We start from the raw sequence: 16,063 nt of genomic DNA, 5'->3' as shown, positions 1-16,063 counted from the left end.
TCTTCGAGAAAAGATGTTTTGTAGTTATTCACTTTACATTTTTAGTCTGTATGCCTCTTGGTTCTAGGAATGTCACTTTACAATTTTGTTTTTGCTATATATAATAATTTGTAAGTTAAAAAAATGCACCTGCTATGTTTTTGGTATATCACTAGATGGAGTGCTTATGGTAAAATTATGTGTAGCCATTAGTAAAATAATCTGCTTTCCTCCAAGTAAGCATATATTAAAGTTTTTAAAACAAGTATTCTATGTATAAGGAATCAGATAGTAAACATATAGCATGGTAAAAGGAATATGCAATTGGTAATATGTAGTCATCATCTTTGAGCAGCTTCAAAACAGCTGTGTGTGGTGTGTGTGTGGTGTGACAGAGTTTAAACCCAGTTTCCTGATAATCATGTGGGATTACAATTCATATTATTAACTTGTACCAGACAGTTCTTTTTTAGGAAATTCCAGTGCTTGAGTCTCTGAAGACATTCTGTACCACTCACAGTGGCACTAAAACTAAATTTTTCAGGCATAAGTTAAATAGTCCTTTGTGTTATCCACTCCTTGACTTATCCTTGTCTGTGTCCTTTTGGCCTTAACAACTGTTCAGCTTCTCTTGCCACTTCAGACTCCAAAAACCAAGCTGAAGGTAGGATGTTTTTTGTTTTGCTTCCTAACTATTTGCTGTGACTCAAGGAGGGCATTTTCACCAGGAATGGAATGTACCTTCAGCACTTTCAGTCCCACAGTTAGGCATATTTGGATTTCTCTTCCTTTCTTACTTTCTCTTTATTATTCTTTATGAATAATAGAAACACTTTCACACAGTGTATTAAGCCAGTTGAGTTCCAGGCAATTAAAAATTGTCACCAATTCTCTGATTTTGGGCAGTATTCAAAAATGGTTCCTAAAACACTCTTTTCTCAGTGTTGTGATTTTTTTTTAAAATGCCATTTTGTGGGTAAGGATTGTGATTAATATTACAAATAGAAGAATTTTCTTCTATTACAAGGTTTTAAGAATATGGAGATACATGGAAAAAAATACAACTAATATATAGGCTATAGTTAACAGTAATATTATGATATTTTTACAGCAACAGCAAAGAAGGTACTATATCAATGCTAATGGTAAATAATGGGGGATGTAAGGGGATATGGGATTTTTTCTCTTGGAGTAATGAAATGTTCAGAAATGGACTGAGCTGATGACAGCACAACTCTGTGATGAATCTGAGCCACTGAGTGTATACTTTGGATGGATTCAAGGCAGGGGACCATAAAACACAGTGAACTCCATGGTGAATGATAGACTGTGGTATCTTTACAAATACAAGAATGTTCTCTCATGAACTATAACAAATATACAGTACTAATACATGATAATAATAGGATGGTTTGTGGGAAAAAATACACTGGATATAAGCTATGAAACTATAGATAGCAATAACATTATGACAATGTTCTTTTATTATTTGTAACAAATGTGTCAAAACAACGTAAGGTGTTGGCAGTAGGGTGATGTGTGGGAATCCGTATGGTGTGGATGATCTAAAAATTTGAAATAAAAAATACTTTAGTATCTATACAAGAATAAAAAGGTAAATAGCACTTGGGAATTATAAAAAGAAATAATGTAAGTGGGTGTAGCTCAGTGATTGAGTGCCTACTTCATATGTATGAGGTCCCAAATTCAATCCCTGGTACTGCCTACAAAAAAAGAAGTAACAGTTTTGTTCATCCCTTTACTCAGCCCCATCCCCAGAGGCAAACACTTTTAAAACTTCTAATTTTTATTTCTTTTGGTGGTTGCCTCTATATTTCTGATATGCCCTTATACTGCTATTTCATGATTAAAAACTTTGGATATCAGATCCTTATAGCAGAAAGTCTGTTAGTAAACTTCTGCCATTCCACCTCTTCCTTTGCTCTTCTTTCCCTTTCCATCCCTCTCAATACAGGTATAAATTAATTCTAAGTTTAATGTTATAAATTTCTCCATTCCTAACCTCTACAGTTTTAAGTTAGGCCCCCCAAATCTAATTGTGGATACCCTGGGGTTGTATTGTGAAGTTAATGAAAGGCCAATCTGTAACTAGCCAGCCAGGAATTTTGAGGGACAAGGAAACAATCGCCAATAACATGTTATTGGGGGGGGGGGGTGCATTATTTCAGAGTTTACTGTAGTAAACTTCTTTCTTTAAATATCATTTTGTATACTTGTTTAAATTTTTTTTTTTTTGAAGTGCTGGGGTACTTGAACCCGGGATTGGGGATTGAACCTAGGCCTCTTATGTGGGAAGCTGGTGCTCAACCACTGAGCCACATCAACTCCCCTGAGATGTGTTCTCGTTTGTTCGCTTGTTTTGTTTTTTGTTTCTAAGGAGGCACTGGGGTCCAAACCTGGGACCTCCCATGTGGGAAGCAGGTGCCCAACCATTGGAGCCACATCTGCTCCCCCGTATAATTTTTAGGCAACAATTGTCCCAAATAATTAGGTATTTAATTAGGTTTTATCATATAACAAGTCTGGAGTTAGACTGATTCATGGGTTCAAAAACCTATTAAGGAGCTTTTTATCTGCTTTTCATCTGCTTTGGCTTTTCATCTGCTTTTCTTAATGATGTTGGCTTTGTTCTCAGGTTAGCTGTACTCCAGGAACTAACATGGTTTTCTTGGGTCCAGATGTCATATGCAAACACAACATAATTTAAGAGAAAATCCCTTCTATGTGTGAATCTGTTTGTGAGTGTACCCAGGGGGTCCTAGCAAACTTAAGTTCCCACCTCACTGACTAGAATTGCTTCAGATGTCCATTAATAAACCAATTCCTGGCAAGGAGAATGGGATTGCCCATGATTACTACAGTGACACAGTCATGTGGAGGAGGGTAGTGGACCTGAACAGTAGCTGCGTTTTGTTAGGAAGGAGTGAGGAGGAATAGTTGTTGGGTGGCCAGATGACAATATCTGTAATATCAAACTCTCAGATGAAAATGTTATCACTCTGTTTCTTACACTTCTGCCAGGCTTTCTTTTGAAAAATAGAAAGAATTATTTGAAGCCATTGCCTTTAAATCTCCTTTGCTACAATATACATTTGTAATTGCATATCTAAAAAGGACATTTAGAAGCTAGGTATTAACAGAAAACTGAGAAACATATCATTTCTCTTCCCTTTCCTTAGTTGTATTTATTGGACCCATACCTTTGCACTTCCTTAGAATGAAAATTTATTTATTTGTGCTATTTTATAATGTTTGCAAAAGTATAGACTTAGGTAGTAATTTTTAAAAAGTATTACCATTGATTCATTTTTTTAATCAAAGCTTTCCAAATAACAGATGTTAACTTTTTGCTTTTTTTCTGGATCTAGAACTTAAATATCTTTTGTCAAATTGTCTTTTTGTTTTGTTTCAGTTTTTCATGTTCCTCATTTCTTTCTTATAACACAAATACCTGAGGGCTAAACGCCATATATCTTTATGTCAACACTAATGAGAGTTTGAATAAGCCTTATTTTTAAAACAACATTCTGGGAAGTGAATGAGGATCAAGCAATTGGGCTCCCATCTACCATAAGGCAGGTCCAGGTTTCGATACTCAGGGTCTCCTGGTGAAGGCAAGCTGGCCCATGTGGAGTGCTGCCCTGTACCGCACAGAAGTGCTGCCCTGCCCAGGAGTGCTGACCCATGCAGAGAGCTGGCACAGCAAGATGATGCAACAAAACAAGGCACAGAGGAAAGACAATAAGACACAGCAGACCAGGGAGCTGAGGTGGTGCAAGAGAATGATCACCTTTCCCACTCTGGAAGGTCCCAGGATCGGTTTCCCTAAACCGCCTAATGAGAATACAAGCAGACACAGAAAAACACACAGCAAATGTACACAGAGAGCAGACAATGGAGGGAAGAGAAGAAATAAATAAATAAAATCTTTTTAAAAAAAGCAACAGCTTTCTGATTTTACTACTTAAAAAAAAACAAAAACCAGGGTCCTTTCATACTTACATTTCTGTTTTTCCATATCCGTATTAAGTTTTAGAGTCCTTCGTAGTATATTATACTTTCACAGAGTTGTAGCTCCAGATGAAGAACTTCAGAGTTATTCTTAAACTAGCTTCCTAGAATTATTATTTTATGAACCAACAGAAAAATGTTTCAGTAAGTTTTTCTTATAGCATTAAGATAGTTTACTTATTGTCCTGGTTATTAATATATGAAAAGTAGGTGTTCTAGGATTAAAAATATTTTGTGTATGTGTTTATGTAGGTGTATCATTTTTTTCTCTAAGCTGGTTTAAAGTATTTCAGGCCAAATCTATTTACCTTTTTTTTTTTTTTAGATTTATTTATTTCTACACCCCTCTGCCCACCCTACCCCCTCATTGTTTTGCGCTGACTGTCTGCTGTCTATGTCCATTTGCTGTGTGTTCTTCTGTGTCTGCTTGTCTTTTCTTTAGGTAGCACCAGGAACCAAACCTGGGACTTTCTGGAGTGGGAGAGAGGCGTTCAATCTCTTATGCTGCTTCAGCTCCCTGGTCTGCTCCATCTCCTATTGTCACTCCTCTGTGTCTCTTTTTGTTGCATCATCTTGCTGAGCCAGCTCTCCCCACATGCCAGCTCTCTGCTCAGGCCAGCTTGCTTTCACCAGGAGACCCTGGGAATCAAACCCTGGACCTCCTATATGGTAGATAGGAGCCCAATCACTTGAGCCACATCCACTTCCCTATTTTTTTTTCAAAGATTTATTGTTTGTTTATTTCTCCCCCCTTCCCCTGCCCCCCCAGTTGCCTGCTCTCTGTGTCCATTAGCTGTGTGTTCTGTGACTGCTTCTATCCTTATCAGTGGCACCGGCAATCTGTGTTTCTTTTTGTTGCGTCATCTTGTTGTGTCAGCTCTCCATGTGTGCAGCTCCATTCTTGGGCAGGCTGCACTTTCTTTCTCACTGGGCAGCTCTCCTCAGGGGGCACATTCTTTGTGTGGGGAGCTCCCCTACACTGGGGACACCCCTGCATGTCAGGGCCCTCCTTGCGTGTATCAGCACTGCACATGGGCCAGCTCCACACAGGTCAAGGTGGCCCAGGGTTTGAACCGTGGACCTCCCATGCGGTAGGCAGGCGCCTATCCATTGGGCCAAGTCTGCTTTCCCTTATTTACTTTTAAAATTGGTTTTTAGATTAATGTTTAGTTTCTTAGAAGTGTTACTGTGTTCTTAATATTGAAGAAATAATACTGTAGTCATTGTTAAATAAAGTCTTCATTTCATATTATATCTTTTATATATGTTTCCTAGTGGACATTACAACAATAAATATAATTAGTAATGTAAATAAAGATGGTAGAATATCCAGACTAGCTTTCAGTGAGCTTTATATTTACGTAGACACATTTATCTTTTGATTTTCACTTGGTTATAAATACTATGGAATGTTAATGTGTTACATGGAAAATCCTGAGATCAAATAATTTTGCTAATGCTTACTTACTCAAGGTTAAATGGCTTTCTCTACTGCAGGGCTTCTCAGAAATTCTAATAGGCTAATGTTTATTATAAATATTAAGGAATGGGGTATAACACAGGGTTTGCCAAACTTACTTAAACATGGAATACCCAGTTCTTTTGAACTTATCTTGGAAATGCTGGTATTTAATGCAATTACTATTAGTGCAAATTTGTAAAGAAATTAGTGTGTCTTAACTTTTGTTGATGATTAATGATTTCATGCAGTTTATTTGAAAAAGTATTAACTTTAACACTTGGATACCTAGGACAATCAGTTTCAAATGCATTACAGATCTTTTTAAAATAAGAGCTTTAAGATTTCAGTATAGCTTCTCTACTGCTTCTACAGTTTTGCTCTAAATTGAAATTTATCAGCATGCCTAGTGTTGTTGAATCATGTCTTAAACAGATGGTGATCCCAATTTTAATTCCAATCTGGACTTCTCTACTGAGGTTCAGACTAATTTTTAAGTTCCTGACCTGAAAGTTCTATCTGCAAACCCTAAGGACATCTAAACATGTTCAAAACTGAGCTATTCTCCCCCAATCCTAGATTTCATTTACTATTTCCCATCCCAGCTACTAGCACTGGGTTTCTGGTTTCCAAACCAGAAGCCTAAAGAGACTCAGATTCCTCCTTCATCCCTACATCAGGATTTTTCAGTGTTGATACCATTGACATTTTGGGCTGATAATGCTTTGTTGTGGGGGCATTCTTGTATGTAGTAGGCAGTTTAATATCCCTGGTTCTACCTACTGGATGCCAGTAGCAGCCTCCCTCAGTTGAAACAATCAACATTATCTCCAGATATTGCAAAATCACTCCCATTTGAGAATCACTGCCCATCATCCAATCTGTTACTTAATCTTACTGATTCTACTTCCTAAATATGCCTTAGATTGTTCTTCACTTCTTTATCCACTCCCTGACCTAAGCCTGGGGTTCTTCAGTAGGGTTCTGACTAACCTCCCTATGTCTAATATTGTCTTCTTCCAGTCCATGCCCTTCATTGATGCCAGAGTTAAATTTCTCAGATGCAAAGTTGTTCACTATTTTAAAATTTTCAGTATCATCTAGAAGAGACGTTAGTGAACTTGCTTCTCTGCTTGGGCATCATTCTTTAAGGCACACACATATGATTCTTGCAATACATAACAATGTACTGTGCCTTCTTTTCCCAGCATATTTTGGACCATGCTCTGTTTCAAAATTCTATTCCTCCATTGTAGTGCTTAGTCACTAACTTTCAAAGATTCTAGCGTGATGAAGAGCATTTTATTTAAAAAAAAAAAAACCTATCTGTCTTCACCACACTGAAGTTTTCAGAGGCGGGGACCATCTCTAGCCCAGTTCTTGGCATGTAATAGGTATTCGTTAAAAGTTTGAATCATTTATTCTTATGTCTTGTTAGATGTAGTGACACTCTCATTACTTCTAGGAATTTTGTTCCCTAAATCAGCAGTGAAAATTATTTCCCTAATCTTTATCATCCACGATTAGAGGGTAGGCCACAGAAATCCTGAAGTGTAGCTTTCTTTGGAAAAGAATTGAAGAAAGCAATGTGCTTAATTGCTATTTAAAGTGTCATTTGCTTGTGTTACTATAACTTGGATTTTTATTCAGAAGAGAATTAAACTGTTTAATATGTAGAAAGTATTTATTGGACTCAATGTTGCATTTCCATTGAATAAGAATTTGTTGATTGGTCATATAAAGCTTGCAAAAATGTTTTTTTTCTTAACAACTATTTTAGCTTTTTAGAAAGTATATTTATTAGAACATATTCCTATAATTACTAGCCTGCACTATGTAGAAATTTATCCCCTCAAAGGAAAATAAAATTATCAAGTCATTTGACTAGAGTATCATTCTACTCTTGCCTTAATAAATGGAACTTTCTGTGGTTGGGTTTCTCTGTGTATTGGAACTAGTCAGTCTGTCTGACCATCTATACTTATATCTAAAACTTTCATGAAAAGGTTGAAAAAAAAGAAGAAGAAAAATAGCGTTTGAAAGGATTTTGGAAGATAATTCAAGCTGTAGGTCCAGCCTCACTGAAAGTCAAGGATCTGTAGATGAGGAAAGAAACAATGAGTAAGACCTACTCCCAATTCAGACTAATTCTTCATCCTGGCACAGTGCCTTGCCAGGTTGTTAATAATTATTTATCCAAAGAATTCATATGAAATGGCAGCTGAGAAGCAGTGACTTTCTGCTTCATTTTTTAGGGAGTGGCACAAAATGTATCATTTCTTTTTAAAAGAGGTTTTTTTTTTAATGAGAAAAGTTGTTATAGAAGTTTCCAGAAATAAAACTGGGAAAGAGCCATGTTCTCTGTGGGGAAGGAACTATCTTTCACACTTGGCTCCCTAAGGGCTGAAGTAGATACAGAAGACATATGTGACACACAGCTCATTAGTATTAACCTGAAGAGCCATTTTGCCAAGGACCCTGATTTGTCTTGGCTGTTTTCCTGATTTCTCCCTTTACTGTACCCTCTCCTTTCCTTTGAATTTATTTTTTAGTGAAAAAATTCTTTAAAATCAAAATTTATTTAATTTTGAATGTTAACTATTACTGGTTAAAATCCTCTTTAGAACCTTGAGTTACTTAAGGAAAGAAAAGTGGTGTGTAAATGAAAGAAATTAGCTTTATTGGGACTAAAAAAATGTGATAAATATTATTTTCCAAAAGAATTTTTACTCAGAACTTGGAAAATTTTGCATTATAATGCTTCTATTATGTATAGATCATTTCCTGCTTGTTTTTCAGATTGTAAAAATTCTGTAATAATCACAATATTTTGAATACATAAATTTTTAAATTTGTTTTTTATTATAGTTTTTAAGTGTCTGTATCTTTAAGGCCCTACTTAAGCTATGTAAAAATATGTGTTTATGAGCAACTTTGTTTTCCATATACTTTTCAAAATATTAGAGCTTATATTGACTATAAACCTTTACAGTAAGTCATTTATCTATTACTAGAATAATGAAGTTTTAAGTGGGTTAAAATTTTTAGCCTAATGAGGGTCAGATATAAGATAAATTTTGTATTTTAGCAGGATAATTATCCTAAAGAAGCTTATGATTTAATAATTAGAATATTCAAATTCCAATAAAAGTTTTTCTTATTTTCAGGGATGGGGAGATTGTTGGTTAAGCAGGGACATCCTCATAGTGTTCATGTTCTCTTGTCCAATAGAATAGCACTGACTGCTTTCACTCTTTATTTTTTTCCCTGTAGGGAGCAACCCATCTTCAGCACTCGAGCGCATGTCTTCCAGATTGATCCAAACACAAAGAAGAACTGGGTACCCACCAGCAAGCATGCAGTTACTGTGTCTTATTTCTATGATAGCACAAGAAATGTTTATAGGATAATCAGTTTAGATGGCTCAAAGGTAAGTTAACTTTAAATCTTATAGTTTTGCTTTATCCAGTAGAGCATTTCAATTTTATTTAGAGGATTTTACTTTAATTAAAATATTTCCTTTTGAGTTTTTAAAACTTAACTTTTAAAAAGCAAAACTGGTTATTCTTAAGTAGTAACACATTTGTCCACTAAATTACTTGGATTAACTTCCTTACCATGTTGAATTTATGCCAAAATATTCTGCAAATTTGAAGTCATTCAATTTATTTTGTAAATGCTCGTTGCACATCTGCTTTGTGTTAGGTACTGTGCTAGGTGTTAGGAAAGTAGTGGTGAGCAGAATGCACATGGTATCTACTCTTGAGGTATATACAATCTTGTGAGGATCTAGAATTCTTTTCAAATATCCTTCTATAGACTAGTAGGCAGTTCAAAACTCCTAAATCATATGGAGTCTGTATATGCTACTTCTAAAGCTTATATCCCCAATATCTGAAGAGAATTATAAGAACAAGACCAACAGTTTCGTTTTCAGGAGAGACTAACAGTGTAATGTTTAAGCATGGACTGCCTGAGTTCAGATCTCAGCTCTGCCATTTACTGACTTTAGGCAAATTAGTTTACTTGGATCCTTTGTGCTTTCACTTCAATACTGGTAGTTGTAAGGATTAAATGAGTTAATATCTGCAAAGCACTTTGATGCCTGGTACATAGTATGCCCTTAATAAGGGGGATGAAGGTTCCTTTTTACTATCAGTAATTAGGTAAAACACCCTTAGATGAAGGATTCCAAACATCAGATTCTAGATATAAAGTATATAGAAAAGTAAACTCTCTATTCTTCTCATTTAAGCTTTCTTGAAGCCATCAGGTCTTTCCCCTCCCACATATTTTAGCAGTTCAGTGTAGGAGACTCTAGAGCCAGACAAGCTGATTCGAAATTTTGCTCTACCACTTACTCCTGTGTGACCTTAAGCAAGTTATTTAAACTCTGTGTGCTTCAGTTTTCTTATCTGTAAAACTATCTGCACTATTACACCATGGGATTATTGTGAGGATTAAATAAATCAATTTAGGTAAAAGCACTTTTGTCTTCATTTTTTTTAATATTACATTTAAAAAATATGAGGTCCCCATGTAACCCCCACCTGCCTCCCCCCACTCCTCCCCCCATAACAACAATCTCCTCCATCATCATGAGACATTCATTGCATTTGGTGAATACATCTCTGAGCACCGCTGCACCTCATGGTCAATGGTCCACATCATAGTCCACACTCTACCACGTTCCACCCAGTGGGCCATGGGAGGACATACAGTGTCCAGTAACTGTCCCTACAGCATCACCCAGGACAACTCCAAGTCCCGAAAACACCTCCACATCTCATCTCTTCCTCCCATTCCCTACCCCCAGCAGCCACCACGGCCACTTTCTCCACACCAATGCCACATTTTCTTCGATTACTAATCACAATAGTTCATGAATAGAATATCAGTAAGTCCACTCTAATCCATACTCTATTCCTCCATCCTCTGAACCCTAGAATGGTTGTGTCCACTCCACATCTGTAACAAGAGGGGGCTTAGATTCCACATGGATGCTGCATGCAATCCTCCTGCTTTTAGTTGTAGGCACTCTTGGCTCCATGGTGTGGTGGTTGACCTTCTTCAACTCCATGTTAGCTGAGTGGGGTAAGTCCAATAAACCAGAGTGTAGGAGCTGAAGTCTGTTGAGGCTCAGGGCCTGGCTATCACATGGTCAGTCCAGAGATTCAGGTCCCCTGGGTATGTATTAAACCCCAGCACCAACTACAGTTCTAGTAAAAGTAACAAGAGAGGCTTGTGAACAAAAATCACATCTGAGTCCAGCTCCATAAACTTTCTGTATTTTCGGTGTGCTTAGTCCCTATCTCCCTAATTAGATTATAGGAGCCCAGGGGCTATTTGTACTTTGTGTCTTGAACAATTCCTTGTATATAAGTGACCCAGATATATTCATTTGAATGATTGATATTTTCATTTTCACTTGAAGTATTGAAAAGACTTGGGAGATAGTAATAATTATCTTCTGTGAAGCTTTATTTTATGAAGAATATTACTTGTCATATTTTTTAACTGTTTGATTTAGTGAAGTTAACAGATAATAAGTATTAATTTCAGACTCTAAAGTGTTAATTTTTCTCTAACTCAAACCTTCCTATACTGCCTAATCTGTTTCTCAACCCACATCACAGATTAGATGACAGGAGTATTAACTGGTATATAAAAGTAAAGATTAACTGAAATAGTTCCATGTCCAAGAAAAGAAACCATATGGAAGTGGTTAAATAGATTTCAATTGCTAACTCAAGCTTCACCAGAATAAAATACTTTTGAGTTACTTTCAAGGAAGGAATTTTGATGATTATATAAACATCATGTATTTGTCCCTCTGAGGCAATATGAACTATTGCTTCTGGCATTTCCACTTTTGTATATACTTTGCTTCTTATAATTATCGTGAAAAAGTTTTTGTTTTGTTTAACAAAGTCTTTGTATAGCACAGTTGTATTTTCTACTACAGCTTCCATTTTCTAGTTACTTTTCTAAACTGATACTGCTAACTACTCCATTTCCTTGTAGGAATAGTTTTATGGTAAACAGGTGTGGTTTATTCGACACAGCTAAAGGAGTGTTTTTCTCTTTCCCGCCCTCATATATGTACTTTGTGATTGAATTATGGAAAGCCCTTACGTGCTCCTGACTAGAAAATGTCCATTTGTTCTTACTTAGTGCCTTTAATATTCATATAATATTTGCTTTAAGGTTTTCTAATTATGCAGCAGCTTGGACAATGGCTGGGATCAGGGCATTACATGATCTGTAATGACACAGCATTTCTGTCTCTTTTGCATTAAGGATAAGAACTCTGGGGTTCAGATACATATTTTTAAAGAACTAAAATTTTTCTTTTAAATTGATTCATTTTAGCTTTCTAGTCAAATAATTCTAAGAAAACTTTTAAAGTGTGGGATCGTCTATTGTTTTAAAGGTTTTTTTCAGTAATAAAGAAAACACAGGGAAGTGGACTTGGCCCAGTGGTTAGGGCATCCATCTACCACACGGGAGGGCTGTGGTTCAAGCCCCGGGACTCCTTGACCCGTGTGGAGCTGGCCCATGCACAGTGCTGATGCGCGCAAGGAGTGCCCTGCCACGCAGGGGTGTCCCCCGCGTAGGGGAGCCCCACGCGCAAGGAGTGCACCCCATAAGGAGAGCCGCCCAGTGCGAAAGAAAGTGCAGCCTGCCCAGGATTGGCGCCACCCACACGGAGAGCTGACATAGCATGATGATGCAACAAAAAGAAACACAGATTCCCATGCCGCTGACAACAACAGAAGTGGACAAAGAAGAAGACGCAGCAAACAGACACAGAGAACAGACAACTGGACTGGGAAGGGTTGGGGGAGGGGAGAAAAATAAATAAATAAATCTTGAGGGGAAAAAAAAAAGGAAACAGAAAACAACTAAGACATGGCAAAGAAAGGTTCAGAATGAGGATTGAATTGGAACTCTTAAAAGCAGAAAGAATTTAACTTGAAATCACTAAAATGGTGGTGGGAGGATGGTGGAGAGGCAGTAACCAACAGTACATTAGCCAGTTTTCTTGGGTGCCTATAAAACCTATTACTATCCCACTTTTTGAGAGTTATGAGGGTCACTTGTGAAATGCCGTTCTCTTCTTGAAAACCCTCAGATCTCAATTCAAATACGCACTCCTCGAGGAACCAGGGCCTGCCAATCCTTACCTTCTTTCCTTTCTCTTTCTATCATGGTCTTAACCATCCTCACAGCACTTACTATTCTCTGAAATTTCATTGATCAGCTTTTTATTTACTTGTGTATTGACTAACTCCTTTTATTCTGGAATGTAATCCATGATTACACTGCATGACTTACTGTTGTATCCCAAGTTTCTAGAATTATGTTTAGTATTTAATAGGTGTTCAGTAAAACATTTTGAATAAATTAGTGATTCCTTACCATTTGTTAATATATTCTTCTCAGTTTAATCTTTTATTTGATGACAACCCCACAAGTTAGGGCAGTTGCTTTCCTCATTTTAGGGGATCTAAAATGATACCCTGGAAAAAGCAGTTTTTGAACTTTGAAGGGCTAAGGAAAAATCTGTAGAAATTTTATCACAGGTGAAAATGATTAATCAAGGTTAAGGACTCTTGTGTACCAACAGATGACACATCCATTGTTGTTGAGATTCTGAAAGCAAGGGGCCACGATGTTTCACTGTCCCCTTTTGTAACATAAGTAACATGTATTCGTTGTTACAGCTTCACCAATACCTGCACAACTTGAAAATATTTATATTCGCTACTGTTTTTCACATGGTAAACAAATTTAATTTTGTTCTAAAAATGCTTCATTTTTCATTCCACATATAATAGTTCACCAGATGACTGTTTATAGATTTGATATTGGACATATTTTTATTATTGGAGTTACTTTTTAATCTTAATTTTGGAGGGCATTTGACTACCAAACTGTGATACTACACTTTTATAGTACTGGCAGAAGGAATGAATCTAAGTTAATATTTTGTGTTATGATACTTGAAATTTATTATGGTGATCATCAAAGTTAATATATAATAAAATAATAAAATACTATCTTCCTAAGAAACTATATGTAAAGCAGAAATGATAACTATTCTTATTATCATGAATCTATGCCACTTTATGGGAAAAGAAATAAGTTATATATTTAGGGATTTTTTTTGTCCCCATTAATAAAGGAAAAAGTACTAAATGATTGAAAGCCTTATAATATATGTCAGGTAAGTTAGCTTTAAGAAAATCCTTGCTTGGATTTTAGAAAATGAGTGTCATTTGATCTGTTGATATTCATTTTTAAAAGATTGGGAGGAGGGACCTCAATAAACAACTAATAAGCCCTACTTCCTTCCAGTGATATCATCCAAAATCAATAGATGATCCTAAACATTAAAAATGAAGAAACTGACCACGTTAAACACTCTGTAAAGTTTTTTGGATCATAGGAAAACTTATTTTGAGTGTAAGATGTTGCAATCCTTGACCAACAACAGGGCCCTTAGCTTTATAGTGCTATTAGTTATTGTATTTCCACATTGTTGCTTATAATACAATAAGCCATTTTTGTAACTATATTTAACATTGTGGCCAATAAGGAATCCTAAATTTTTTTTTTAACTAAATGGTCCTGTGTTTAAATGCTCATTTTGCTTGATTACTCATCCTTGTTTCGTTTTTCAGGCAATAATAAATAGCACCATCACCCCAAACATGACATTTACTAAAACCTCTCAGAAGTTTGGCCAGTGGGCCGACAGCCGGGCCAACACTGTTTATGGACTGGGATTCTCCTCTGAGCATCATCTCTCAAAAGTAAGTTAAATCACAAGATCTGACTGGAAATCTTTATCTTCAACTCAGATGTCTTAAATATTCAATAGCGAATGGAGAGTACAAAATAAATGAGAAACTTTTCTCAGAACAATTATAGTGACTTTAAAGCAAAAAGCGAGAGATCGTCAAATTCCTCTGCCAATTGGGAAAATTATTGTATACATTAAAAACAGTCACCATTTTTTGAGAAGGGTTTGAGTGGTTGTTAACTGTCTGTATGATAGGAAATAAAAGGTGGGATTATTGCTTCAGAAAGGACTTTTCTCAGGAATCGGCATCTTCAGTTGGAGGAGATGATCTGCAACAGTGCATGGCAAGATAGATGCCAGGCTCTTCTGAATTGCAAAACCTCAAGCTGTTAGTGATGTAGATTTCAGCTTTTTTACGTGATGACTGGCACATATAAATTACTATGTTAAGTGAAACTTGTCTTAAATTTTGATTTAGCATGTAGTGCTCTGAATCCTCTAACGCAGTGCAGAGTGAGCTTCAGTAGACTCCATCAGGAGATATTGAAAGATGCTGACCATATGCATGACTGGTCGGAAAAGCCAATAAAATGCTGAGAATCATCAGGCTAAATATTAGAAATAAGACTGTTGTCCTGCCTGTGAGCAACAGCTATGTAGTGTCCACAATAGCAGCTCCACACGTTCTTATGGATGTCACACAGGAAAAGGGTATAAGGGAAAGGAATCGATCTCAGAATACTAAGATGGCCAAGGAGATAAGATACTTTTTACTCTTCAAATTTTAAAATTTTATGCCCACCAGACCCAAAGATTTATGCTTCAAATCTCTCTGTTTGAATCATTCTGTTAAAAATATAATCCTACATTTGAAACACTTCAAATGTATATTTTGGGACATGTAGGATGTGATGGGATGCATAGGATGTGAAGTTGATTAAGTGCAAGGTAATCAGGCTTTTGTGATATACACTGTTGATACTTAAATTAAATATAAAGCTGCTTATCAGATATTTATTGACGAAGTTATACTAGATGATCAGTAGTTGAAATAATCTTCTTTCCTTTGTTTTAGTTGTGAACATTCCTTATCAACTGTGTTGTTTTCAAGTGTTTTTGTTTTTTTTTAATACAAATTGTATAAAGCTCAATTTTAAGAGTATTTTAACCTTTCTCTTAAGTGATTAAAAAGAATGATGAAAACAAACGGGTTATCTCTGTTTTGGGTTCCCTAACCCACATTTATTCTGTAAATACATTTCTTGACTTGTAGTATGAACTGTAGGTAAAAAATGGAGTGACAGACCTTATTCTAATACTTTTGCCGTTCCTGAGAACCTCTTTGGAACTCTTTTAGAATTGCCAGTTAAAGCCTATAGCAAAAAACATAAAAGTATAATTATATTCCACTTGCTGAGATTCTTGGCAACACAGGAACTAAATTGTGGATTAGTTTCTCACGTAAACTTGCATGAATTGGTTTTTGGGTATGAGTAACTTTTTAAATATAAATTAAGGTTTTTATTATATATTTATAGGTTAATAAGCAGCTAGTTAATGTGGTAAAGGAATAATTTATTATACTCTCTCCTAATCATATTATCTCTACTCATTTGAGCTTTTCTCAGGGAATACCTTTCTATTTTAAGAATCTTGGGTTTGGTTTTCCTCTTTAAAGTTGGTACATGCTTTTGACTAACTTTACCAATAGCGAATCCTAGTATTTTGAGGGTAAATTGTGTATTAGGAAACAAAACTTAAGTCCTTGGAGCCAAGTCTAGTTT

General features: G+C 36.1%; 1 protein-coding gene across 1 annotated transcript in view; it reads left to right on the top strand.

The window, feature by feature from the left end:
- The window catches only part of HOMER1 (homer scaffold protein 1), a 157,566-nt gene that overhangs the window by 55,445 nt on the left and 86,058 nt on the right, over window positions 1-16,063 (top strand). The window contains exons 2-3 of the mRNA XM_058275367.2: window positions 8,744-8,900; window positions 14,158-14,289. Of these exons, the coding sequence (XP_058131350.1) occupies window positions 8,744-8,900; window positions 14,158-14,289 (289 nt within the window). The remainder of the gene's footprint in view (window positions 1-8,743; window positions 8,901-14,157; window positions 14,290-16,063) is intronic.

Source organism: Dasypus novemcinctus, chromosome 2, assembly GCF_030445035.2.
Source record: "Dasypus novemcinctus isolate mDasNov1 chromosome 2, mDasNov1.1.hap2, whole genome shotgun sequence".
In the NCBI taxonomy this organism is placed as follows: domain Eukaryota; kingdom Metazoa; phylum Chordata; class Mammalia; order Cingulata; family Dasypodidae; genus Dasypus; species Dasypus novemcinctus.
This window is presented reverse-complemented; position numbering and strand designations above follow the sequence as displayed.